The sequence below is a fragment of the Mustelus asterias genome, chromosome 7 (assembly GCF_964213995.1).
Source record: "Mustelus asterias chromosome 7, sMusAst1.hap1.1, whole genome shotgun sequence".
Lineage (NCBI taxonomy): Eukaryota > Metazoa > Chordata > Chondrichthyes > Carcharhiniformes > Triakidae > Mustelus > Mustelus asterias.
Genome location: NC_135807.1, coordinates 43,663,195 through 43,690,845, shown reverse-complemented (window position 1 = coordinate 43,690,845; position 27,651 = coordinate 43,663,195). Strand labels below are relative to the sequence as shown.

General features: G+C 44.4%; 1 protein-coding gene across 3 annotated transcripts in view; it reads right to left on the bottom strand.

Annotated features, from left to right (window-relative positions):
• Positions 1-27,651, bottom strand: part of cdh17 (cadherin 17, LI cadherin (liver-intestine)) — a 111,252-nt gene that overhangs the window by 14,272 nt on the left and 69,329 nt on the right. For all 3 annotated transcript variants that reach the window (XM_078215983.1, XM_078215981.1, XM_078215982.1), the window contains 4 exons: positions 24,237-24,481; positions 12,468-12,595; positions 2,933-3,163; positions 2,219-2,338 (listed from right to left, as the gene is read on the bottom strand). In XM_078215983.1, coding sequence (XP_078072109.1) covers positions 2,219-2,338; positions 2,933-3,163; positions 12,468-12,595; positions 24,237-24,481 — 724 coding nt within the window. The remainder of the gene's footprint in view (positions 1-2,218; positions 2,339-2,932; positions 3,164-12,467; positions 12,596-24,236; positions 24,482-27,651) is intronic.

The following is a 27,651-nucleotide window of genomic DNA, read 5'->3' as shown; positions in this document are numbered from 1 at the left end:
ATACATAAATATGAGTTGATGCAGACTCAATGGACTGAATAGCCTCCTTCTGCACTGTAGAGATTCGATTCTATTTATAGATTCCCAGTGTCCCAGGAATCAAAATACCTTCTTCCTTACGCCATCTCTCCATTCGTGCATTTATCATATTATTCCTGCAGCATATTGTTCTGTAGGTAATTCTGAAATAACTGCCAGCCACTCAGCATTCTTTGTTACCCTTATATACAGGATTATGGAATTCCCGATCTGTTACACATTAAAACAGATAGTAGTGTCTGCATTCGATCTGCGCGTCTGTAGGCTGCGCAGTCAGTAGAACTCTCCATTACTTGGCAAACAATATTCAGAAGAAACCCATTCATATGCTACTTGAATAATTGGAATGACTCCTAGTAATGAACAGCTAAAATACAAATGGATGGAGGTAGACTGGGAAGGGGTGGCTAATGGCGTGGATAAGGGCAAAATGAACAGGTTAGGGTAGCTAGGGAGCCATGGGAATATAAACTAAACAACTATAACGGAGTATGAATGGAATCTAGAAGTAGTGGTGGATAGTTCACTGTGTGCAGAAGCAGTACGGAATCATATCATGGAATGCATAGCCAGAGGGATGAAACGTTAATCCAAAGAGGTGGCGTTAAATCCATAAAAGACCGCTCTGGAGTAAGTGCACAACTCTCATTGCCAAATTACAGCAAATATATTCAAAACATTGGGAAAAGTATTGAAAATCTAAAATGATTTTAAAGTATTTGAGCTGAAGTCATAAAATAGAATCATAGAATGGTTACAGCATAGAAGGAGCCACTTGGCCTGTTATGTCCACACTGGTTCCCTGGAAAAACAACTTACCTCATCCCATCCTCATCCTTTCTCCATAACCCTGCATTTGTTTTGTCTTCAGATAATTATTCAATTCCCTTTTGAATAAGCCTTCGCCACATTATCAAGTATTGCTCCTAACCAATCACTGCACAAATAAGTTATTCCTCAAGTTATCATTAATGTTAAATCTGGTTCTCAACCTTACCATCAGTGGGAACAGTTTCTCTGGATCTACTGTATCCAGACCCTCTATCAAATCTCCTCCCAACCTTCTCCTTTCCAAGAGGAACAACCCCAGATTCTCCAAACTATCCAAGAAACTGAAGCCCCACATCCCTACAACCATCCTTGCAAACATTTTTAGAACCCTCTTAAACACTTTCAGATCATTCGTAAAGTGTGGTGCCCAGAATTGGATACAATACTCCAGCTGGGATCAAATTAGTGCTTCATAAAGGTTTATCATAACTTTCTTGTTCTTGTATTCTATGCCTCTACCTATAAACCAGGATTCCACTTGCCTTATTAACCACTGTCTCAAACTCCTCTAGCATTTTCAATGATACATGTCAGGTGGCACAGTAGCACAGTGGTTAGCATTGCTGCTTCATAGCACCAGGGACCTGTGTTCAATTCCTGGCTTGGGTCACTGTCTGTGTGGAGTTTGCATGTTCTCCCTGTGTCTGTGTGGGTTTCCTCTGGGTGCTCTGGTTTCCTCCCACATTCTGAAAGACATGCTGGTTAGGTGCATTGACCCGAACAGGTGCTAGACTGTGGTGACTAGGGGAATTTCACAGTAACTTCATTGCAGTGTTAATGGAAGCCTTGTCACTTGTGACTAATAAATTAACTTTTAAAAAAACATGGATCCTCATGTTCCTCTATGTCCACTTAGAAGAAATGTGATTGCTTACTTTGGGCAAATAGAATCTGAATAGGGCAAAGGAGAAAAAAGGAACTCACATTGTACACATTACCTTTCACAGCCAATAAAGTACTTTTAAATTGTATCCACCATTGTAATGTTGGGAAATTTATGGAAAAATATAAATTAAACCTAGATATGTTCAAGATTGCTGCAAACAACAATAGAGGCTCAAGCTTTGAAAAATGCACAACCGTTAAGATTTAACTATGTCGAAAGTGATTGTGGGGAAGCACCATCCAGAAAGGCATTGGAGCCATTCAATATGGAAAAAATTAGCAGAGATCTATTTGAAAGATAGGACTAATCATTTGCAGTTTTTAACTCTATTCCTTTGCTCATGGCTCAGGATCATGAGATAAAACAAAATGGTTAACTTACAAAAAGGTCATTTGTAATATTTATTACAATCATGCACTAAGAACTGGTTGGTATCTTAAGCCGATAACAACAAACTATTACCTGCTATGATACTGTTTCCTTGTAGGGGAGGAGAGCCATTGTCAGTGATTTTCAAAGGAATCTTATATTCTATTTCTTCAGTGTGTGGACCAAACATCATGGCGACAGAGGCGTGAGTGGCTGTGAAGACAATCACCGCGCTAGTGACATTGTTCAGGTACAAGGATTTGCAAATACATCAAAGGGATTCCAAAAATAGATTTCACCTTACTGTTAAACAATCCCAAATGTTTGCTATATTTAAATAAAACTCTAGTTAGATTATTTTGGTGTAATGCTGTTACTATGTGCTGTTTTTTGATTTCTCTCAGACTCATCTCCTCAAATTAGAAGTGCCTTTGGGACAAAAAGGGGTCTGATTTCGATCTCTAAAAAAATGTCCAGAAGCAAGTGGATGAAGTGAGGTTGCCAGCCGAGGCAGGGGACAACTGTCACAATCAAAGATGATGGAGTGACATGTTTGGTCCCACAGCAGGGCCAGAATGGCATTGGGTATTATGCCCCCCTATATCCCTGTTTGTGTCCATAATCAGAGTAACATGAGGACAAAATCTCACCCAGTGGCAATATTGTATATGCAAAGAAAGGATTATGGGCGGGATCTTCTGGTCCAGCCAAAACCAACCCCCAATTTTGGAACAGAAAAACCTATCATATGAAATACTGGATTTTAGTATTACACTTAAATAAGTTGGAACCACCATCTTCACTTACCATTAATTTGTTCTATATTGATTTTTTTGCCTGAAATTCCATCAGTGGAAAATTTGAATGGTGCACCATATGCTGTATCATCATCTTCAGCGTAGATTGTAACTTTTTCCTCTTCTTTGGCAGGGAGGCAAATGGAAAATGAAGAGGACACTGCTGCTAACTTAGGAGCATTGTCGTTAACATCTTTTAAGTAAATGCCAATTTTCACTGTAGAACTCTTTTGAGGATGACCTATAAGAAAACACAAAGCAACTGCTTAGTTAAGGGGAGGTGATGGCCTAGTGGTATTATTGCTAGACTATGAATTCAGAAACTCAGCTGATGTTCTGAGGACATGGGTTTGAATCCTGTCACGGCAGATGGTGGAATTTGAATTTAATAAAAAATACCTGTAATTAAGAATCTACTGATGACCATGAAAACCATTGTTGATTGTTGGAAAAACCCATCTGGTTCACCAATGTCCTTTAGGGAAGGAAATATGCTGTCTTTACCTGGTCTAGCCTACATGTGACTCCAGAGCCGCTGCAATGTGGTTGACTCTCAACGGCAATTAGGAATGGGCGATAAATACTGGCCAGCCAGCAATGCCCATGTCCCATGAATGAATAAAGAAAAAAGTTAACACTAAACTTTAAATGTTTTAAATGTGAGGTTAATTAAAGCAAATTTGGAACAACTCTACAAATGACAAACATAGCTTGGACCACGCTGAAAAACTTCTCAATCTTTAGGAACAAAAGCAGCTTGCAATTATATACTGATCCACATTTGAATGTTATCTCACATTCCTTTCGATAAGAATGCAGAGAACTTTGAACAAGACATAAATGAATTCAGAGGTAAGTCACAAAACTATATGCAAGCTTTTAAAAAGACTTTTGAAAGCAGAATGTTGGGAAAGCTATCAGAGAATTCTAAACAAATGAGGCACAGTGGCTGGAAGAAAGATGTCCAATTGGGAGAGAAGGTAAGAAACAAACAGCAATTTCGTGTGAGCAAAATGGAGGATCATACCGAGATATAGAATTAAAATGAGATGACAACTGAAATCCTGAAAGCAAATTCTGGATCATGGAAGCCAGAAGAAGTAAGTGTGCTGAACTTTGTGTAGACCCATAGATTAGTGGAAGTGTGGGAATGGTGGGATATTTGAGCAAAATGGCCGACTGTGGAAATAGAGGTGGGACTTACACCAGTGCTGCTTGACGGTCAGTTTTTGGACAAAGGCTTCTTTCTGGTCTCATTTCAATGTTGCAAAGTGTTTATTCTGGCGTAGAGGAAGGGTAGGAACTGGGAAAAGAGTTGTATTGGACTCGGAACATTAACACTGTTTCTCTGTCCATGATGCTGCCAAACCTGCAGAGTTTTCCAGAACTTTCTGTTTTGATGTGGGGTATTGGCATAGTGGTATTGCCACTGGACTGGTAATCCAGGGTACAATTCTGGGGACTTGGGTTCAAATCCTACCATGGCAGATGGCAAAATTTGAATACAATTAAAAAATAAATTTGAGATTACAAGTCTAATGATGACCATTGTTGATTTTTGTAAAAGCCCATCTAGTTCACTAATGTCCTTTAAGGAAGGATATCTGTTATCCCTTTCTGGTCTGGCCTAACTGTGACTCCAGATCCACAGCAATATGGTTTTCTCTTAACTGCCACTCAATTCAAGGGCAATGAAGGATGGGCAACAAATGCTGGCCCAGCGAACCAGCGAAGCCCACATTCCAGGAAAGAATAAAAAAGAAAAACAATTCCCAGTATTTGTACTTAAATTGCACGATTGGAAGATTTGTGAAATTGAACTAAAATAAATTATAACAATTTAGCAAGAAGAAAGAATTATCCAAAGAATTGCAAAGTGAATAATGCAGTTACTATTTTGTATAACAACAAATATCATTTGAATGTTCAATGCTTTGGGATAGTACATTGTGTTAGTGTTGCAATGGATATGGGTAAACTCAAAATAATTCTTGTTTGATGGGTAAAACAACTTGCTTGGACTTGGTTTCCAGGAAAGGATTGAGCCAGGGATTATCAGTAATTATAAAAGCAAATTACTGTGGATGCTGGAATCTTAAAGAAAAACAGAAAGTGTTGGAAAATCTCAGCAGGTCTGCTAGCAGTTGTGGAGAGAGAACAGAGCCATAGTTTCAAGTTTGGATAACTTTTTGTCAGACTTGAAATGTTAACTCTGTTCTATCTCCACAGATGCTGTCAGATTGCTGAGATTTTCCAGCATTTTCTGTTTTCGTTATAGGTAATTATGGCCAGAATTCTCTGAACTCACCTGTACAAACAAAGAACAAAGAACAATACAGCACAGGAACAGGCCCTTCAGCCCTCCAAGCCCGCGCCACTCCCTGGTCCAAACTAGACCATTCTTTTGTATCCCTCCATTCCCACTCCGTTCATGTGGCTATCTAGATAAGTCTTAAACGTTCCCAGTGTGTCCGCCTCCACCACCTTGCCCGGCAGCGCATTCCAGGCCCCCACCACCCTCTGCGTAAAATACGTCCTTCTGATATCCGTGTTAAACCTCCCCCCCTCACCTTGAACCTATGACCCCTCGTGAACGTCACCACCGACCTGGGAAAAAGCTTCCCACCGTTCACCCTATCTATGCCTTTCATAATTTTATACACCTCTATTAGGTCACCCCTCATCCTCCGTCTTTCCAGTGAGAACAACCCCAGTTTGCCCAATCTCTCCTCATAACTAAGGCCTTCCATACCAGGCAACATCCTGGTAAACCTCCTCTGCACTCTCTCTCAAGCCTCCACGTCCTTCTGGTAGTGTGGCGACCAGAACTGGGCGCAGTATTCCAAATGCGGCCGAACCAACGTTCTATACAACTGCAACATCAGACCCCAACTTTTATACTCTGTGCCCCATCCTATAAAGGCAAGCATGCCATATGCCTTATTCACTACCTTCTCCACCTGTGACGTCACCTTCAAGGATCTGTGGCTGGGATTCTCCAGTCCCGCTGCAGTGAGTGGAGATTTGGTTGAGCGCCAAATCCTCCATTCTCGCTGGCAGTGGTACTGGAGCATACAATACTGGAGAATTCTGATTTATGTCCATCAGGAAAGCAAATGGAATGTTGTTGTTTATTGCAAGGCAAATGGAATATAAAAGTAGGGATGTTTTGCTACAGCCGTACAGGACATTGGTGAGACAACATCGAGAATATTGTGTACTGTTTTGCTCTCTGTATTTAAGAAAGGATATAAATACATTAAAAGCAGTTCAGAGAAGGTTCACTCAACTGATACCTGCGATGGGGGGGGTTATGCTATGAGGAATGGTTGAACAGACTAGTTCTGCATCCATTTGGATTAAGAAGAATGAGAGGTGATCTTACTGAAACATCCAAGATCCTGAGGGGACTTAAAAGAGTGGATGCTGAAAGGATGTTGCTCCTTGTGGGAGAGACCAGAACTAGGGAACGCCGTTTAAAAATTTAAGACGGAGATGCAGAAATGTATTTTCTGTCAGAAGACTGTGAGTCTTTAGAACTCTCTTCCACAGAGAATGGTGGGATCAGGGTGATTGAACATTTTTAAGCAGAGGTAGATAGATTTTTGACTAACAAGGCAATCAAAGATTATTGGGAGTAGGCAGGAATGTGGAGTTGGGGTTTAATCAATTTAGCCATGATTTTATTGAATGGTTGAGCAGGCTAAAATGGCCAAATGGCCTTCTCCCGTTCCTAATTCGAATGCCCATATTTTTATTTGTTATCAGCTTTTCCCTTGCCTATATTCAGGGAGCTTGCCTATTTTGTATAGTATTGTGGTTATCTCATGGTGGCATAATGGTAACATCACTGAACTAGTAATCCCAAGACCCAATGTACTGGGGGCATGGGTTCAAATCACACCACAGCAGCTGGTGGAATTTAAATTCAATAAATAAATCTGGAATATAAAGCTAGTCTCAGTAATGGTGACCATGAAACTATCATTTGTAAATTCATATTCCTATTGTAAAAACCATCTGGTTCACTGATGTCCTTTAGGGAAGGAAATCTATCCTCCTTATCTGGTCTGACCTACAGGTGACTCCAGACCCATCGCCATGTGGTTATGCCTTAACTGCCCTCTGAAATAGCTTGGCAAGCCACGCATTTCACAAGCAATTAGGGATGGACAACAAATGCAAGCCTTGTTAGCAACAGCCACATCCAATGAAAGAATTTTTAAAAACTCATACAGAAGAAATCTTGATCACACTCTGAACTTCCTTTTGTTGATAAATAGGGACGATGGCCAGATTCAATAAACTCAAGATCAATTATTAACTGATGAATCAGCCTTTGTTTAAATAGACAGGGATTATCTCATTGAATGTCAAGGGAACCCAGAAAAGTAATAAATCTGCCACTAATAAATGGAACTCACTGTATTTGCAATTGCAACAAAATAGAACTCATGATATAAATGTCCAGATGTTGAGCAATAGGAAATATAATAATGAAGTTAGGGAACAGGTCTAAGCTCATCCAAAATTGTTTGAATTAACTTGTGATAGCATTTCTGCAGTAGTAATCTAGAGGTCTGCATTAACAGTCCAGAGAGATGGGGCAATATTTTACCTGCCCACTGAAAGTGGACATAGAAACATCGCCAACTGCAAGTTCCCCTCCCAATCACACACCACCCTGACTTGAAAGTATAATGTCATCCCTTCATTATTGCTGGGTCAAATTACGATACTGCAGAAGTACCCTTATAATATGGAATTCAACATTTCAAGAAGGCAGCTCACAAAGACCTTTCCAAGAACAACTTGGGTTGGCCAATAAATGTTTTGCAGTGACGCCCATATCCCGTGTGGGAATAAAAAAATGAACATTCATCATAAGTGACTCATAGTTCCAACATGCATATCAATAGACACTATGGTAACAGGTACACTAGTCCGTCAGATATTAATTAAGGCCTATAATAACCGTCAATAACTGTCAGTGATAGGATTGTAAACATTTCTGGATTTCACAAGAGTCTCCTAGCAGCTGCGGAGAACTTTACCCTTTACATTTCTTGCCTCAGTGAATTCCACATCTTGCTCTACCATTCCTCACCGTTCTCCCACCCTCCCCCCTCTTGAAAACACTCCAGCCACAAATTATTAACTCGGAGAAGCATCCTCTTGGTGGCTTTGCCCTCCCACCTGTGTTTAGAGATATCCTTGCTTATGGATAACAGGAGAAAATGGGGGTCGGGAGCCTGAGGAGAGGACTGAATGAGAGCCAGAGTGGGGAGACAGGCTAGGGTAAACTGGAAGCAGCAATTGAGGCCTGGGAGAGGGGAAGGGATGTGTGAGTGACCAGTGACTCTAGGGGAAGATTGTGATAGGAGGGGGAAAGATGGACATGGGGCTCAGGGATGAGGGAGAGCAATTGGGATATGGTGATTGAAAAGAGAGGGACAATAGGGAGTGGGATCAAGAAATGGGTCTGGAGGAGAGAGAAAGAAAGAGCGGAGGGAGAAGAGAGAGGTGAGCGAGGAAGGGAGGGAGAAATGGAAATGATTGAGGCTCAGTCTGGGAAGAAAGGGAGATTGTAAGATGGAGGTTGGGAAATTGTCGCTCAGGTCAAAACAAAAATCTGCATTTAGATAGTGCTGTTCACAACCAGTGGACATAGAATCATAGAATCCTACAGTGCAGAAGGAAGCCATTCGGCCCATCGAGTCTGCACCAGCCACAATCCCACCCAGGCTCTAGCCCTATAACCCCATGCATTTACTCTAGTTAGTCCACATGACACTAAGGGGCAATTTAGCATGGCCAATCCACCTAACCTGCACATCATTGGACTGTGGGAGGAAACCGGAGCACCCGGCAGGAAACCCACGCAGACATGGAGAGAACGTGCAAGCTCTACACAGACAGTGACCCAAGTCGGGAATCGATCCCGGGTCCCTGGCGCTTTGAGGCAGCAGTGCTAACCACTGTGCCACCGTGTCAAACACTTTACAATCAATACAATAAATGCTGAAAAACCTCAGCAGATCTGGCGACATCTGTAGAGTCTGGGTGACTCTTTATAGCTTCAGTCTGTTCTTCTGAAAAAGAGTCACATGGATTTGAAACATCAACTGTTTATTCTCTTTCCACAGATGCTGCCAGATCCGCTGGGGGCGATCTTATCAAAAAGATTCTAAGTCCAGGACAGGTGGGAAAACGGGGAAGTTGCTCACTCGTTTTTGGGCGAGTTCAAATCTGTGATCTTATCCACTTAGACAAAAAAAGAGCAGAAACTGAACCGCACCTGTAGGGCAGGGGGCGGGGCTTAAACCACCCGTGAACCGGCAGTTTGGATTGGAGGCTCGTAATGCGCATGCACGCAAACAGCTGAAAAACGGCAGCTCTCCTGCCAGCACCCACCCCACCTCGACCTCCCTCACCATGGTAACAATCTCCCCCCTACCCTCCACGGAGATTCCAGACCCTCCCCCACGGTCTCGACCCCCCCATTGCCCCGGCACGACACCTCACCCTCACACACTCTCCTCTCATTCCCCCACTCCCCCGATCGCAGCGTGTCCCTCACCCCTTCTTCCCCCACCTCCATTTCCCCCCTACCCCATCCCCCACCTAGCTTCAGCATTACTGGCCTCAGCACTGGACTCAGGGGAAGCAGCGCTGCCACAATGCTGCTGCTTCACCAGGGTCCCCTCCCTCCAGCATCCACGTGAAATCTGCCCCGCCAAACTCCAAGCCAGCATTTACTGCCCATCCCTAATTGCCCCTGAGAAGGTGGTGGTGAGCTGCCTTCTTGAACCGCTGCAGTCCCTGAGATGTAGATGCACGATGTGGAGATGCCGGCATTGGACTGGGGTAAACACAGTAAGAAGCCTCACAACACCAGGTTAAAGTCCAACAGGTTTATTTGGTAGCAAAAGCCACTAGCTTTCGGAGCACTGCTCCTTCGTCAGGTGAGTGGGAGTTCTGTTCACAAACAGGGCATATAAAGACACAAACTCAATTTACAAAATATATACAAAATTTCCAACCATTATTTTGTAAATTGAGTTTGTGTCTTTATATGCCCTGTTTATGAACAGAACTCCCACTTACCTGACGAAGGAGCAGTGCTCCGAAAGCTAGTGGCTTGTTGGACTTTAACCTGGTGTTGTGAGACTTCTTAGGTAGATACACCCACAATGATGTTAGGGTGTCAGACATTAAGTCAGATGACCAAAATCTTGGTCTCAAAAGAAGAAAGTAAGGTAAAGAGGCTGAGAAGTGCAGAGCTTGGGGCTTGAAGCAACTGAAGGCACAGCCACCATTGGTGGAGCATTTTAAATCAGGAATGCTCAAGGGACCAGAATTCGAAGATCACAGATATCGGGGAGAGTTATGAGGCTAGAGTAGATTACAGAGACGGGACAGAGAGATTTGAAAGCAAGGATGAGAATGTGTGACTTTGACCTGAGCCATTTCGATCATGGTCGGACAGAAAACAAAATAAAATGCAAGAATCAACATGTTATGTGTGGAACCGGAGGAGATTGGTGAAGCATTGAACCAATATTTCTCTTCGGTGTTCACGCAAGGGGACATGAATATAGCTGAGGAGGACACTGGGTTGCAAGGGAGTAGAATAGACAGTATTACAGTTGATAAGGAGGATGTGCAGGATATTCTGGAGGGTCTGAAAATAGATAAATCCCCTGGTCCGGATGGGATTTATCCAAGGATTCTCTGGGAGGCAAGAGAAGTGATTGCAGAGCCTCTGGCTCTGATCTTCAGGTCGTCGTTGGCCTCTGGTATAGTACCAGAAGATTGGAGGTTAGCGAATGTTGTCCCATTGTTTAAGAAGGGGAACAGAGACTTCCCCGGGAATTATAGACCGGTGAGTCTCACTTCTGTTGTCGGCAAGATGTTGGAAAAAATTATAAGGGATAGGATTTATAGTTATTTGGAGAGTAATGAATTGATAGGTGATAGTCAGCATGGTTTTGTGGCAGGTAGGTCGTGCCTTACTAACCTTATTGAGTTTTTTGAGAAAGTGACCAAGGAGGTGGATGGGGGCAAGGCAGTGGACGTGGTATATATGGATTTTAGTAAGGCGTTTGATAAGGTTCACCATGGTAGGCTTCTGCAGAAAATGCAGATGTATGGGATTGGGGGTGATCTAGGAAATTGGATCAGGAATTGGCTAGCGGATAGGAAACAGAGGGTGGTGGTTGATAGTAAATATTCATCATGGAGTGCGGTTACAAGTGGTGTACCTCAAGGATCTGTTTTGGGGCCACTGCTGTTTGTAATATTTATTAATGATCTGGATGAGGGTATAGTTGGGTGGATTAGCAAATTTGCTGATGACACCAAAGTCGGTGGTGTGGTAGACAGTGAGGAAGGGTGTCGTAGTTTGCAGGAAGACTTAGACAGGTTGCAAAGTTGGGCCGAGAGGTGGCGGATGGAGTTTAATGCGGAGAAGTGTGAGGTAATTCACTTTGGTAGGAATAACAGATGTGTTGAGTATACGGCTAACGGGAGGACTTTGAATAGTGTGGAGGAGCAGAGGGATCTAGGTGTATGTGTGCATAGATCCCTGAAAGTTGGGAATCAAGTAGATAAGGTTGTTAAGAAGGCATATGGTGTCTTGGCGTTTATTGGTAGGGGGATTGAATTTAGGAGTCGTAGCGTTATGTTGCAACTGTACACAACTCTGGTGCGGCCGCACTTGGAGTACTGTGTGCAGTTCTGGTCCCCACATTACAGGAAGGATGTGGAGGCTTTGGAGAGGGTGCAGAGGAGGTTTACCAGGATGTTGCCTGGTATGGAGGGGAGATCCTATGAGGAGAGGCTGAGGGATTTGGGATTGTTTTTGCTGGAAAGGCGGCGGCTAAGAGGGGATCTTATTGAAACATATAAGATGATGAGAGGTTTTGATAGGGTGGATAGTGATAGCCTTTTTCCTCTGATGGAGAAATCCAGCACGAGGGGGCATGGCTTTAAATTGAGGGGGGGTAGTTATAGAACCAATGTCAGGGGTAGGTTCTTTACCCAGAGGGTGGTGAGGGATTGGAATGCCCTGCCAGCATCAGTAGTAAATGCGCCTAGTTTGGGGGCGTTTAAGAGATCCGTAGATAGGTTCATGGACGAAAAGAAATTGGTTTAGGTTGGAGGGTCACAGTTTTTTTTTAACTGGTCGGTGCAACATCGTGGGCCGAAGGGCCTGTTCTGCGCTGTAATGTTCTATGTTCTATGTTCTATGCTTCGGAATCCCTACTGCCTTACACACGTGTTGCCGTAGAACATTGGTGCTTTTACGTTAATCCCCTACTCCTCCTCCATAATGTTGTCCTTGATCAAGAATGCAGAATGTAAGCCTCAATTTGTTCTTAATTCTAAGGAAATGAAGGGGTATGGGGATGATGTGGGATGGTGGAATTGAGGTAGCCATGATCTTGCTGAATGATGGAACAGATGCAGTGGGCTTTATCTTGCTCTAATGCTGATATTCTTATTTCCCTTTCCACTTCAAAGAATTAATTAAGAGCGCTTACCTTCCTCCATTGCAATGGCATTAACTTCATAATATCCTTTCTCCTCTCTGTCCAATTCACCTTTAACGAAAATCTCTCCAGTTTCAGAGTCGATCCTGAACCGATCATCTGGATCATTTAGTCTGTAGCTAATCAATCAGAAGCAGATCATTAGTCTTATTGCTTGATGTAGGGAGGTTAAATTAGGCTAATAAATCATGGGTTTAAGAACACTATCACAATACTGACTTAAGAGTGAATGATCTTAGACTATAGAGAACGCTGACGAAAGCTGTCACTATAGAAGACAGCTCTAACTGAATAACAAGCATTCCTCGTTTAAAACATGTATTTTGAATTTATAAAATGGATGCAGTTTGCTTTTAGAGTACATTTTGTGAAACTTCATCAAAGATACAGCAGGGTTTGATGGGATGAGGTAGCAGAGAGGGACTGCACTCCATGGGACAGTGGTTCTACTGAAGGTGGCTACTTTATCAGCAGTTGTCGGGAACAAGATGGCTACCAATGCCAGTTTGATGAATAGAACTTGATGTGCGATTAAATCACTCGGGAGGCTAGATTGTACCCGGGAAATAAAGGCTTTTATTACTAACAAGAATGGAGCACACTATATACAATACAATCCCAGACTAAAGGGTCACCAGGCAGTGCAGTGACCTTTATACTTCCCCAGGTAGGCGGAGCCAACTGGAGTGTACCACAGAACAATATCAACAGGTAGAACAGCCCAACCCTAACCCCAACAGTGACAACAGTAACATATCTACAAACACCCATAGTGCTGACCATCCATGGCTCAGCATTCATAGTGGTAACCAACTATGGTTCACCACAGAACTATACAGTTCCAAACTGATAACATAGGCGCAAGGTAGACATAAGGATTTTCTTAGGGTCCAACGTGGGTTGGAATCAGTGGGAATCATTCTTCCATCTCACTGTCCAGCATCCTGTGTTGCTGGGCAACAGAAGGGAGGTAACGTCCGTAATTAACGACAAATGAAATACCATGAGATGGATGAGATCCGAAATGAATATTTCTCATCAGTATTTACTGCTGAGAAATGTATGCATGTTAGGGAACTTGGGAAATAAATAGTGATGTCTTGAGGAGTGTAAATATAACAGAGAAGGAGGTGCTGGAAATCTTAAAGCGCATCAAGGTAGATAAATCCCTGGGACCTGATGAAGTGTATCCCAGAACATTGTGGGAGGCTAGGGAGGAAATTGCGGGTCCCTTAGCAGAGATATTTGAATCATCGACAGCCACAGGTGAGGTGACTGAAGATTGGAGGGCGGCAAATGTTGTGCCTTTGTTTAAGAAGGACTGCAGGTAAAAGCCTGGGAACTACCGGCTGGTGAATCTCACATCTGTAGTGGGTGAGTTAGAACATAGAACAGTACAGCACAAAACAGGCCCTTCGGCCCACGATGTTGTGCCGAGCTTTATCTGAAACCAAGATCAAGCTATCCCACTTCCTATCATCCTGGTGTGCTCCATGTGCCTATCCAATAACCGCTTAAATGTTCCTAAAGTGTCTGACTCCACTATCACTGCAGGCAGTCCATTCCACACCCCAACCACTCTCTGCGTAAAGAACCTACCTCTGATATCCTTCCGATATCTCCCACCACGAACCCTATAGTTATGCCCCGTGTAATAGCTCCATCCACCCGAGGAAATAGTCTTTGAACGTTCACTCTATCTATCCCCTTCATCATTTTATAAACCTCTATTAAGTCTCCCCTCAGCCTCCTCCGCTCCAGAGAGAACAGCCCTAGCTCCCTCAACCTTTCCTCATAAGACCTACCCTCCAAACCAGGCAGCATCCTGGTAAATCTCCTCTGCACTCTTTCCAGCGCTTTCACATCCTTCTTATAGTGAGGTGACCAGAACTGCACACAATATTCCAAATGTGGTCTCACCAAGGTCCTGTACAGTTGCAGCATAACCCCACGGCTCTTAAACTCCAACCCTCTGTTAATAAAAGCTAACACACTAAAGGCCTTCTTCACAGCTCTATCCACTTGAGTGGCAACCTTTAGAGATCTGTGGATATGGACCCCAAGATCTCTCTGTTCCTCCACAGTCTTCAGAACTCTACCTTTGACCCTGTAATCCACATTTAAATTAGTCCTACCAAAATGAATCACCTCACATTTATCAGGGTTAAACTCCATTTGCCATTTTTCAGCCCAGCTTTGCATCCTATCTATGTCTCTTTGCAGCCTACAACAGCCTTCCACCTCATCCACTACTCGACCAATCTTGGTGTCATCAGCAAATTTACTGATCCACCCTTCAGCCCCCTCCTCTAAGTCATTAATAAAAATCACAAAGAGCAGAGGACCAAGCACTGATCCCTGTGGCACTCCGCTAGCAACCTGCCTCCAATCCAAAAATTTTCCATCCACCACCACCCTCTGTCTTCGATCAGACAGCCAGTTACCTATCCAATCGGCCAACTTTCCCTCTATCCCACACCTCCTCACTTTCATCATAAGCCGACCATGGGGGACCTTATCAAATGCCTTACTAAAATCCATGTATATGACATCAACTGCCGTACCTTCATCAACACACTTAGTTACCTCCTCAAAAAATTCAATCAAATTTGTGAGGCACGACTTGCCCTTCACGAATCCGTGCTGACTATCCCGGATTAATCCGCATCTTTCTAAATGGTCGTAAATTCCATCCCTAAGGACCTTTTCCATCAATTTACCAACCACCGAAGTAAGACTAACCGGTCTATAATTACCAGCGTCACTTCTATTCCCTTTCTTAAACAGAGGAACAACATTCGCCATTCTCCAGTCCTCTGGCACTATCCCCGTGGACAGCGAGGACCCAAAGCTCAAAGCCAAAGGCTCTGCAATCTCATCCCTTGCCTCCCAAAGAATCCTAGGATACATTTCATCAGGCCCAGGGGACTTATCGACCTTCAGTTTATTCAAAACTGCCAGGACATCCTCCCTCCGAACATCTATTTCCTCCAGCCTATTAGCCTGTAACACCTTCTCTTCTTCAAAAACATGGCCCCTCTCCTTGGTGAACACTGAAGAAAAGTATTCATTCATCACCTCGCCTATCTCTACTGACTCCATACACAAGTTCCCACTACTGTCCTTGACCGGCCCTAACCTCACCCTGGTCATTCCTTTATTCCTCACATAAGAATAAAAAGTCTTGGGGTTTTCCTTGATCCGACCTGCCAAGGACTTCTCATGTCCCCTCCTAGCTCTCCTAAGCCCCTTTTTCAGCTCATTCCTTGCTAACTTGTAACCCTCAATCGAGCCATCTGAACCTTGTTTCCTCATCCCTACATAAGCTTCCCTCTTCCTTTTCACAAGACATTCCACCTCTTTCGTGAACCATGGTTCCCTCACTCGACCATTTCCTCCCTGCCTGACAGGGACATACCTATCAAGGACACCCAGTATTTGTTCCTTGAAAAAGTTCCACTTTTCATTAGTTCCTTTCTCTGACAGTTTCTGTTCCCAACTTATGCCCCCTAATTCTTGCCTAATCGCATCATAATTACCTCTCCCCCAATTGTAAACCTTGCCCTGCCGTACGGCCCTATCCCTCTCCATTGCAATAACAAAAGACACCAAATTGTGGTCACTATCTCCAAAGTGCTCTCCCACAACCAAATCTAACACTTGGCCCGGTTCATTTCCCAGTACCAAATCCAATGTGGCCTCACCTCTTGTCGGCCTATCCACATATTGTGTCAGGAAACCCTCCTGCACACACTGCACAAAAACTGCCCCATCCGAACTATTTGACCTACAAAGGTTCCAATCAATATTTGGAAAGTTAAAGTCCCCCATGACAACTACCCTGTGACCCCCACACATATCCATAATCTGCTTAGCAATTTCTTCCTCCACATCTCTCTTACTATTTGGGGGCCTATAGTAAACTCCTAACAACGTGACCGCTCCTTTCCTATTTCTAACCTCAGCCCATATTACCTCAGTGTGCAGATCCCCCTCGAAGTGCCTTTCCGCAGCCGTTAAACTATCCTTGATTAACAATGCCACTCCTCCACCTCTTTTACCAGCTTCCCTACACTTACTGAAACATCTATACCCCAGAACATCCAACAACCATTCCTGTCCTTGTTCTACCCACGTCTCCGTAATGGCCACAACATCGTAGTCCCATGTACCAATCCAGGCCCCAAGTTCATCTACCTTGTTCCGGATGCTCCTTGCATTGAAGTAGACACATTTCAACCCACCTTCCTGTCTACCGGTACCCACCCTTGACCCTGATACCTTCCCAAATACCTCACCACCCTCACTGACTTCCGGACTGCAACTCCTTTTCGCACACCCCTGGCAAATTAGTTTAAACCCCCCTGAAGAGCCGTATCAAATTTCCCTCCTAGGATATTAGTGCCCCTCTGGTTCAGGTGCACCCCGTCCTGTTTGTACAGGTCCCACCTTCCCCAGAATGTGTTCCAATTATCCACGTATCTGAAACCCTCCCTCCTACACCATCCCTGCAACCACATGTTTAACTGCACTCTCTCCCTGTTCCTCAACTCGCTATCACGTGGCACTGGCAACGTACCAGAGATGACCACATGTTTTGTCTTGGCTCTCAGCTTCCAGCCCAGCTCCAGAAATTCCTGCTTTAAATCCCCGTCCCTTCTCTTACCTGTGTCGTTGGTACCAATGTGTACCACGACTTGTGACTGTTTCCCCTCCCCCTTCAGAATCCGGAAAACACGGTCCGAGACGTCACAGACCTTGGCATCCGGTAGGCAACATACCATCCGTGAGTCTCTTTTGCTGCCACAGAACCTCCTATCTATCCCTCTCACTAACGAGTCCCCAATAACTATTGCCCTCCCGCTCTGCCCCTTACCCTCCCGAGCCACAGAGACGGACACAGTGCTGGAGAACCTCTCACTGCGGCTCACCACTGGTATGTCATCCCCCTCAACCGTATCCAAAGCGGAATACTTGTTGCTAAGGGGAACAACCACAGGGGATCCCTGCATGGAATGCTTCCTCCCAGCCCCTCTCACCATCACCCATCTGTTTTCATTCCTCGGAGTAACTGTATCCCTAAAGCTTCTGTCTATGGCCACCTCTGCGTCCCTAATGATCCTAAGTTCATCCAACTCCAGCTCCAGTTCCCTAACACGGTTTTGGAGGAGCTGCAGATGGGTGCACTTCCCACAGATGTAATCAGCAGGGACACTGACGTCGTCCCTCACCTCAAACATAGTGCAAGAGGAACATAGCACTGCCTGCACACCCATCCCCTCTAGATACCTTGCCAGTACCAGGTAGAAACAGCAAAAATGAATTAAATTCACCCCTGCTCGCCCTTTCTGCCTAAGCCCTGCGAGCCAAAGCCTTATAGCTCACACTCTGCTTCCCACACACTATGCTGCCCGCTCCCGACGCTGCCCGCTGTATACTGCAGCCTACCTTTTATACTTTGCGCGGTTAAAAAACCCTTCCCAGACTCCTTAGCAGCCCACTTCCAGTTTTCACTTTAAACTTAAGAAAAATACTACTGCAAAAGTAAAGGCCACAAAAAACACACACTAGCTGACTAATTAAATAAATAAATAATTCAATCAATCTCTCACCAGCACTCCTGCCTCCAATCACTCCCTCTCAGCTTGCTCCAGTGGGACAATGAGGGGGAACCTCCCAGGTAACTGACTTTTAAAGTTAAAATAAAAACCCTTCCCAGGCTCCTTAGCAGCCCACTTCCAGTTTTCACTTTAAACTTAAGAAAAATACTACTGCAAAAGTAAAGGCCAAAAAAAAACACACACTAGCTGACTAATTAAATAAATAAATAATTCAATCAGTTGTTAGAAGATATTCTGAGAGACAGGATCTACAGGCATTTAGGGAGGCAGGGACTGATTAGGGACAGTCAGCATGGCTTTGTGAGTGGAAAATCATGTCTCATAAATTTGATTGAGTTTTTTGAAGGGGTAACCAAGAAGGTAGATGAGGGCAGTGCAGTTGATGTTGTCTACATGGACTTTAGCAAGGCCATTGACAAGCTACCGCATGGTAGGTTGTTGCGTAAGATTAAATCTCACGGGATCCAGGGTGAGGTAGCCAAATGGATGCAAAATTGGCTTGATGACAGAAGACAGAGGATGGTTGTACAGGGTTGTTTTTCAAACTGGAGGCCTGTGACCAGCGATGTGCTTCAGGGCTCGGTGTTGGGGCCACTGTTATTTGTCATTTATATTAATGATTTGGATGAGAATTTAGGAAGCATGGTTAGTAAGTTTGCAGATGACACCAAGATTGGTGGCATAGTGGACAGTGAAGAAGGTTATCTCAGATGCAACGGGATCATGATCAATGGAGTCAGTGGGCTGACGAATGGCAGATGGAGTTTAATTTAGATAAATGTGAGGTGATGCATTTTGGTAGATCGAACCAAGGCAGGACTTACTCAGTTAATGGTAGGGCATTGGGAAGAGTTATAAACAAAGAGATCTCGGGGTACATGTTCATAGCTCATTGAAAGTGGAGTCACAGGTGGACGGGTTGGTGAAGAAGGCATTTAGCATGCTTGGTTTCATTAATCAGAACATTGAATACAGGAGTTGGAACATCTTGTTGAAGTTGTACAAGACCTTTTAGCAAGGCCACACCAAGAATGCTGTGTACAGTATTATAGAAAGGATATTATTAAACTCGAAAGAGTGCAGAAAAGATTTACTAGGATGCTACCAGGACTTGATGGTTTGAGTTATAAGGAGAGGTTGGATAGACTGGGACTTTTTTCTCTGGAGCGTAGGAGGCTTAGGGGTGATCTTATAGATGTCTCTAAAATAATGAGGGGCATAGATCAGCTAGATAGTCAATATCTTTTCCCAAAGGTAGGGGAATCTAAAACTAGAGGGCATAGATTTAAAGTGAGAGGGGAGAGATACAAAAGGGTCCAAAGGGGCAATTTTGTCACACAGAGGGTGGTGTGTGTCTGGAACCAGCTGCCAGAGATAGTAGTAGAGGTGGATACAATTTTGTCTCTTAAAAAGCATTTAGACAGTTACATGAGTAAGATGGGCATTGAGGGATATGGGCCAAATGTGGGCAATTGGCACTAACTTAGTTGTTAAAAAAAAGGGCGGCATAGACAATCACAGAAATCACAGAAACCCTACAGTGCAGAAGGAGGCCATTCGGCCCATCGAGTCTGCACCGACCACAATCCCACCCAGGCTCTACCCCCACATATTTTTACCCGCTAATCCCTCTAACCTACGCATCTCAGGACTCTAAGGGACAATTTTTAACCTGGCCAATCAACCTAAGCCGCACATCTTTGGACTGTGGGAGGAAACCGGAGCACCCGGAGGAAACCCACGCAGACACGAGGAGAATGTGCAAACTCCACACAGACAGTGACCCAAGCCGGGAATCGAACCCAGGTCCCTGTTGGGCCGAAGGGCTGGTTTCCATGCTGTAAACCTCTATGACTCTATGAGGTCAGGATGTATATTGTTATTGGCTGGAGTTAGTGACAGTGATGATTATTGACTGTATTGTGTTAATGTTTACTAGATTACGCTCACTGGAAATGTGGAAAATATGATTTTGAAAATGTATAATTGCCCTCACAGAAGCATTGTATTTCAGAGTGATATTGGGCTGCCTGCAGTCTCCATCTGGAGTGCTGGGCTACTTTATATCATTCTCTCATTCGATCGTTTGGTTAATAAAGTCACATCTTAAAATCAGTACATTGAGTTTCATGAGTCTCTATATTTAACTTAAGATTAGCAATACACAGCCTCAAGAGAAAACCCCCGTCAGCATTTCTCAATCAGAATAAATGTGCTTTTGCCAGCATCAGTCACCCTGTGCAATCTAAAACAGTTAAATGTGGATTTTCCCCTCAAATCTAAATGGTCCTCTGACAACAAAAGAATAGTTAAACATGATTCATGTTAAAAGTTACTATTTGTAGTACTTGGATTTGAAACAGTTCTCTTATAAGCAACTTCCCTCAATATTAATATTACATACCACTTGAGCAACAAAATCCAGACAGCTTGCTGGCACAGACCACTGATAAGCTTTCCAGGACATTTTAAGCTATGACCTTCTATCTATTAGGGCAGTGGCCTCCAGAGGATTACAATGGGAAGAATTCTAATTGTCAGTAACCCATATATCCCACCAGGTCTTATCAATACGCCAGCTTGGCTGGTCAACATCACCCATGCATAAGAATAAGCATCTGCCTCATGTTACGTATTACCAAGTTTGTCACAGGAGAGTGACTCATACTGACATGCACACCAACCCCTTAAATGGAAAATACCTACTTGGATCCGACAGAGAATTTGCTCCTCCCCTTTGCTAAGCTGCCTGTGATTGCCTGTTGGCATGAATGTTAAAAGCGTTTTGCCTTCGGGTGAATGTCCCGCCCGCTGACAACCTGTTGTGCAATGAGAATATACCCCCATGTGTCTGAGTCACTGTTCAATGATTTGACCTTTAGATATCAGATGCTGTTTTCAAGGATATTGGATTTCAGACACACTGAACCACAGCAGCCGTCTTAATGTGGAAGATCTTGACTGCATTACTAAGTGTAGAAATGACCATGGACGCATTCTTCTGCTCTGAAGTGATTCCCGCTGGGTGGCAGGATGACCGAGCATGTGTGACCTTACGCTGTTCTGCTCATTATTTATACATCCAATGAATCTTGTGGCAGGGATGGACAAGAACTCACCTGCCCCACTGTTATCTCATGGGGGTCGAAGGTCAGGGCGCCCTATTTAAAGAGCATTCGGGTAGCTATTGATTTACTGCAGGTCAGGAGCTCTGGACCTAAGAGAGGTTCATAAGTTTATAAGACATAGGAGCAGAATTAGGCTATTCGGCCCATCGAGTCTGCTCCACCATTCGATCATGGCTGATATGCTCCTCATCCCCATTTTCCTGACTTTTCCCCAAAACCCTTCAGCCCATTACCAATTAAAAATCTCTCTAACTCCTTCTTAAATTTACTCACAGTCCCATCATCCACTGCACTTTGGGGTAGCAAATTCCACAGATTCACAACCTTTGGGAGAAATAGTTTCTCCTCAATTCTGTTTTAAATTTGCTACCTCTTAGCCTAAGACTATGATCTCTCGTCCTAGAATGCCCCACAAGAGGAAGCATCCGTTCCACATCTACTTTATCCAGACCTTTTATCATCTTGTAGACCTCATTTTGACCTCCCCTCATTCTTCTAAATTCCAGAGAGTATAGGCCTAAACTGTTCAATCTCTCTTCATACGACAAACCCCTCATCTCTGGAATCAACTAGTGAACCTTCTCCAAACTGCCTCCAATGCCACTGCATCTTTCCTCAAATACAGGGACGATAACCGTGCACAATACTCCAGGTGCGGCCTCACCAATGCCTTGTCTAGTTGCAACACTAATTCCTTACATTTATATTCTATTCCTTTAAGCAACCTTCAGCCCCACTGTTCAGTGATTCCTCCCTAGAGATTCTCCTCCATGCAATTAAAGCAAGGTATGTTGTGTCGCCTCTCTGGGATAGCAGCAGGAGGTCCTCCCCTCTGACCCTTTGTTTTATTTATTAGTGTCACAAGTAGGCTTACATTAACACTGCAATGAAGCTACTGTGAAAATCCCCTAGTCGCCACACTCCGGCGCCCGTTTGGGTACTCAGGAGAGAATTTAGCATGGCCAATGCACCTAACCAGCACATCTTTCAGACTGTGGGAGGAAACCGGAACACCTGGGGGAAACCCACGCAGGCATGGGGAGAATGTCCAAGCTCCACACAGACAGTGACCCAAGCCGGGAATCGAACCCGGGTCCCTGCGCTGTGAGGCAACAGTGCTAACCACTAGAAGGATGTTGCGGGAGTGCTTAACACCCATGGGACTCAGAAAAGAACCAGCCAGCAGTGCCGCAAGGGAAGGAATAATCTGTTGCTTTCCACCAGGGTCAGTGCACTCACTGCAAAATGACACTCTGAAAATGACATCAGGTGCACTAACGGATAGAGTGCACGGGGCTATCACACATGACCAATAAATGGGACGTAAGCTCTGAATGAGTGCTAGGCACCATAATCTCCTATCAGTTGAAGGACAAACAGCTTCTTAATCATTCACTGGGGAAGGCTCAGCAGCTGCAATTGCCACGCCTGCTCCTGAACTGCTCGTGGAAACATTGGGATCACAACCAAACATTGGGATCACAACCAATCCCCCAGAAACCCAGTGAGAATGCAGCCAGTCCGCAGTTATCAGATGCATGTACAGACTGGGAGCTCTCTTTCATTTACAAGTCCATTACTAAATCTCTCTTTTCTCTATTCCAGGTAATGTCACATGTGCCACCCGTGTGATGGCTGCACATGTGTTGTTTGTTGATTTCACAAATACCGGAAAAGAGGTCACACATGCCCTGCATGCACACGCGGAAGGTAAAGAAGAAGAAAAGTGAGACAGTGTGAAACTGCAGTTAGGCGACCTGGAGAAGAGCGTCAATGCAGAGCAGGTGTCCCGGGGAGCAGGGCACAGGGAGGAGGGCAGGGAGAATGTCAAAAACCACGAGGAAGGTCCCAAACAAGGGATTGGGACAGAAAATGGCCCTAGAAGACAGTCCCATGTAAGGGACAGGGGTCAAAATGAGAGACAGATCCTGTTAAGTAAAGAAAGGAAAAGAGAAATAGGCTACGGGTATTCAAACTGCGGGAAGCAGACTTGAAGCAAAGTGGGCTCAAGGAAGAAGCTCTGAACATTCGAGGGGGGAGCCCAAGGTTTGTGACTTTATGCTGCTGGCCTTTTGGAGTATTGGTGTTCTGCATGGCACAGCTGAAAATCTGAAAGTGCGCTTGGAAGACGAAGCTTGCATGTTCGCCGAGATCCAGGGGGAAGGAACACCGAAAGGCAAAGAACATTGAAAGGCAAGATTGAAACCCGGAATTGTATCCTTGTTGAAGCAGTCTGAGTGGGAGAAATCGTTAGAGAGAATTCCAAAGTGAATCCTTCTAACGTGGAGATTGGAAACCCTCATGAGGAAATGAGGTAGGCTGGCTGTCGGTCTGACAAATGTCTGAGTGGATTGTTGAGTAATCCATAAAATTTGCTTTGGTTGCATCTGTCATTTCTGTTGGAGTGTAGTACGTTTGACCACAAATTGCCAATTGGTTCTCATGGACCGCATACTTACTCTAAAGATTAGAGTACAAGATAGATATTGCAAATTGTTTTATCTTTCTGAATTTGTATGAGTCTGCAAAGACATCGCTGGAGTGAAGGGATCGTGAATATTTGAATCACTTTCTTGTGTTTTTATTGAGATCTTTCCAACATTTTTGTCGGTGTGGTATAATTAATTTTTCATGCTTAATAAATGTTTTATTTTGTGTGTTAAAAGTCCATCAGTAGGCTCCTGTGAATTTGTTCAGTAGCTTACCTCTATAATTTTTCCACAATAAAAGTTAGGATCTACTCTGAGACCTGACTTGTCTACTAAGAATATCAGCTAGGATCATAACGATATTGCGATTAATTCCACTCCTTGTAATAAAGTAGTCAATGTATCATGGGCTACTTTTACTAAGGCTTTGGTTCTTAACTTTCTCAACAATAATTCTTAAACATGTCCAATGTTAACCACCTGTGTCCAATTCTACAAGCCTTGGTCCTGGATAACCGCTTGCATTGTGTTTGTGTGCACATTTATATATGCTTTAGTAAGCAGTATCTGACCATTTAGTACCTCACTCCACCACCTTCAGGGTCTTTGGCTTCCACTTTAAGCACGCTGTCACCTTTGGATGCATTCTCAAATATCCATTTGGTATATGTAGACTTTGAAAACTGTGGCAGTTCATCGCTATCAGTTACATGAATGGTCAGGATGGCGAATGAGCTCGAGTTGTACACCACTCCTTCTACTAGTGGTTCTGAATTTGTGGCACTGATCGTTAAATTATAGGACGAATACTCTTCAAAGTTTAGTGGCTAAGGAAAAAGGCACAATAGAAACAAATAAATGACTCAACATAGATCGAGTCTCTCCACTCTTAAAGAGGTCAGTTTCAATGATATCTTTTAAGTTCACATATCAAATTTCACACTGATTCATTTGATGTGTTTGCATTCAATAAATGAAACCGATAAACTCTGATAAAATAAATAGGCTTTACCTAACTAATTCTTACATTCTCTATATCTGAATATTCTTCCACCACACATGACCCCAGCTAAAGAATTGGATAAAACTTGTTCCTGCCATGTGTCCATAACTGGCAACCAGGGAATGCACCAGACAAGACAAGTGATTCATATTACGTGATGTTCTTCTGCAGAAGTGTCTAACCACCCTTTGGCTTTGCATCTTGAAGTTACACTTGGCACTGTGTGAGTTCGTTTACATCACCCTTGATTTAAAATCAAAGATGCAGTTTTGCATTTTAGAAGAATTATATTCCGAATCGTTGAATGTATTAGAACTATCTGATCTACACATGATTTCAGTGGCACAATGGGGTGACTTTTCCTGTTCTGCCCGCCAGTGAATCGGAGCAGGCAAGGGGCAGACCATGGAAAGGTCCATTGAACTCGGGGAGGATTTTCCGGTTATGGGGCGAGCGCAGCCGTAAAGTCCCACCCAATATATTTTATCCAACACCCGCTTCACATGTTAGGTAGATTGATTTTAATAACCTTTCAGACCCTTTAAATTTATTGATTAATATACTTTGCATCTCTATTGAAGTCAGCCGCAGGGTTCAGTGTTGGGGCCACAGCTGTTCTCTTTATATATTAACGATCTAGATGACGGGACTGGGAGCATTCTGGCCAAGTTTGCCGATGATACAAAGATAGGTGGAGGGGCAGGTAGTATTGAGGAGGTGGGGAGGCTGCAGAAAGATTTAGACAGTTTAGGAGAGTGGTCCAAGAAGTGGCTGATGAAATTCAACGTGGGCAAGTGCGAGGTCGTACACTTTGGAAAAAAGAATAGAGGCATGGACTATTTTCTAAACGGTGACAAAATTCATAATGCTAAAGTGCAAAGGGACTTGGGAGTCCTAGTCCAGGATTCTCTAAAGGTAAACTTGCAGGTTGAGTCCGTAATTAAGAAAGCAAATGTAATGTTGTCATTTATCTCAAGAGGCTTGGAATACAAAAGCAGGGATGTACTTCTGAGGCTTTATAAAGCACTGGTTAGGCCCCATTTGGAGTACTGTGAGCAATTTTGGGCCCCACACCTCAGGAAGGACATACTGGCACTGGAGCGGGTCCAGCGGAGATTCACACGGATGATCCCAGGAATGGTAGGCCTGACATACGATGAACGTCTGAGGATCGTGGGATTATATTCATTGGAGTTTAGGAGGTTGAGGGGAGATCTGATAGAAACTTACAAGATAATGAACGGCTTAGATAGGATGGACGTAGGGAAGTTGTTTCCATTAGCAGGGGAGACTAGGACGCGGGGGCACAGCCTTAGAATAAAAGGGAGTCACTTTAGAACAGAGATGAGGAGAAATTTCTTCAGCCAGAGAGTGGTGGGTCTGTGGAATTCATTGCCACAGAGGGCTGTGGAGGCCGAGACGTTGAGCGTCTTCAAGACAGAAATTGATAAATTCTTGATTTCTCGAGGAATTAAGGGCTATGGGGAGAGAGCGGGTAAATGGAGTTGAAATCAACCATGATTGAATGGTGGAGTGGACTCGATGGGCCGAATGGCCTTACTTCCGCTCCTATGTCTTATGGTCTTATGGTCTTATGGTCATCCTTTGCTTTATTTGATTATTGAGCTGTGCAAAAAGGATAATATACTCTCTGAAATCATAATACTTGAAACAAAAACAGAAATGGCTGGAAAAACTCAGCAGGTCTGGCAGCATCTTTATTTATTCATTCACAGGACATGGGCATCGCAGGCTGGGGCCAGCATTTATTGCCCATCCCTAGTTGCCCAAGGGCAGTTGAGATGCAACTACATTGCTATGGCTCTGGAGTCACATGTAGGCCAGACCAGGTAAGGACAGCAGATTTCCTTCCCTAAAGGACATTATTGAACCAGATGGGTTTTTCCAACAATCGACAATGGTTTTCATGGTGACAGATGGCTCAGTGAGGGGAGCAGGATAGGGGTTTGCATAGGGACAAAAAATGTTATGGATATTTGGGCGGCACGGTAGCACAGTGGTTAGCACTGCTGCTTCACAGCTCCAGGGTCCCGGGTTCGATTCCCGGCTCGGGTCACTGTCTGTGTGGAGTTTGCACATTCTCCTCGTGTCTGCGTGGGTTTCCTCCGGGTGCTCCGGTTTCCTCCCACAGTCCAAAGATGTGCGGGTTAGGTTGATTGGCCAGGTTACAAATTGCCCCTTAGAGTCCTGGGATGTGTAGGTTAGAGGGATTAGCGGGTAAATATGTGGGGGTAGGGCCTGGGTGGGAATGTGGTCGGTGCAGACTCGATGGGCCGAATGGCCTCCTTCTGCACTGTAGGGTTTCTATGATTTCTATGATTCTATATTAAAAATATGGTGCTTCTGACATTCATTTCAGATCAAGCAACATTTCACTCACATACATCCTCTCTCCCCCCACCCCCAGCAACCAGTCGCTCCCCAAATGCAGGAACCGGTCTCTCTCTCTCTCTCTCTCTCCCCCCACCCTGAGAAACCAGACTCTCTCCCCCACCCCCAGCAACCAGTCGCTCCCCAACCGCAGGAACCAGTCTCTCTCTGCCCCCAACCCCGAGAAACCAGACTCTCTCCCCCACCCCCCGCAATCAGTCACTCCCCAACCGCAGGAACCAGTCTCTCTCTCCCCCCACCCTGAGAAACCAGACTCTCTCCCCCCATCCCCAGCAATCAGTCGCTCCCCAACCGCAGGAATCAGTCTCTCTCTCCCTGCACCCCCAGCAAACAGCCTCTCTCCCCAACCACAAGAACCAATCTCTCTCTCGCTTTCCTTCCACCCCCAGTAAGCAGTCTCTCTCTACTTCCCCCCCCCCACCCCCAGTGTCCCTCTCTCTCCACCCTCAACAACCAGTCTCTTTCTCTCTCTCTCTCTCTCTCTCTCCCACCCCCAACAACCAGTCTCTTTCTCTCTCCTTCCTCCTTCAGTAACCAGTCTCGCGCTCTCTCTCCCCATCCCGAACAACCAGTCACTCGCTA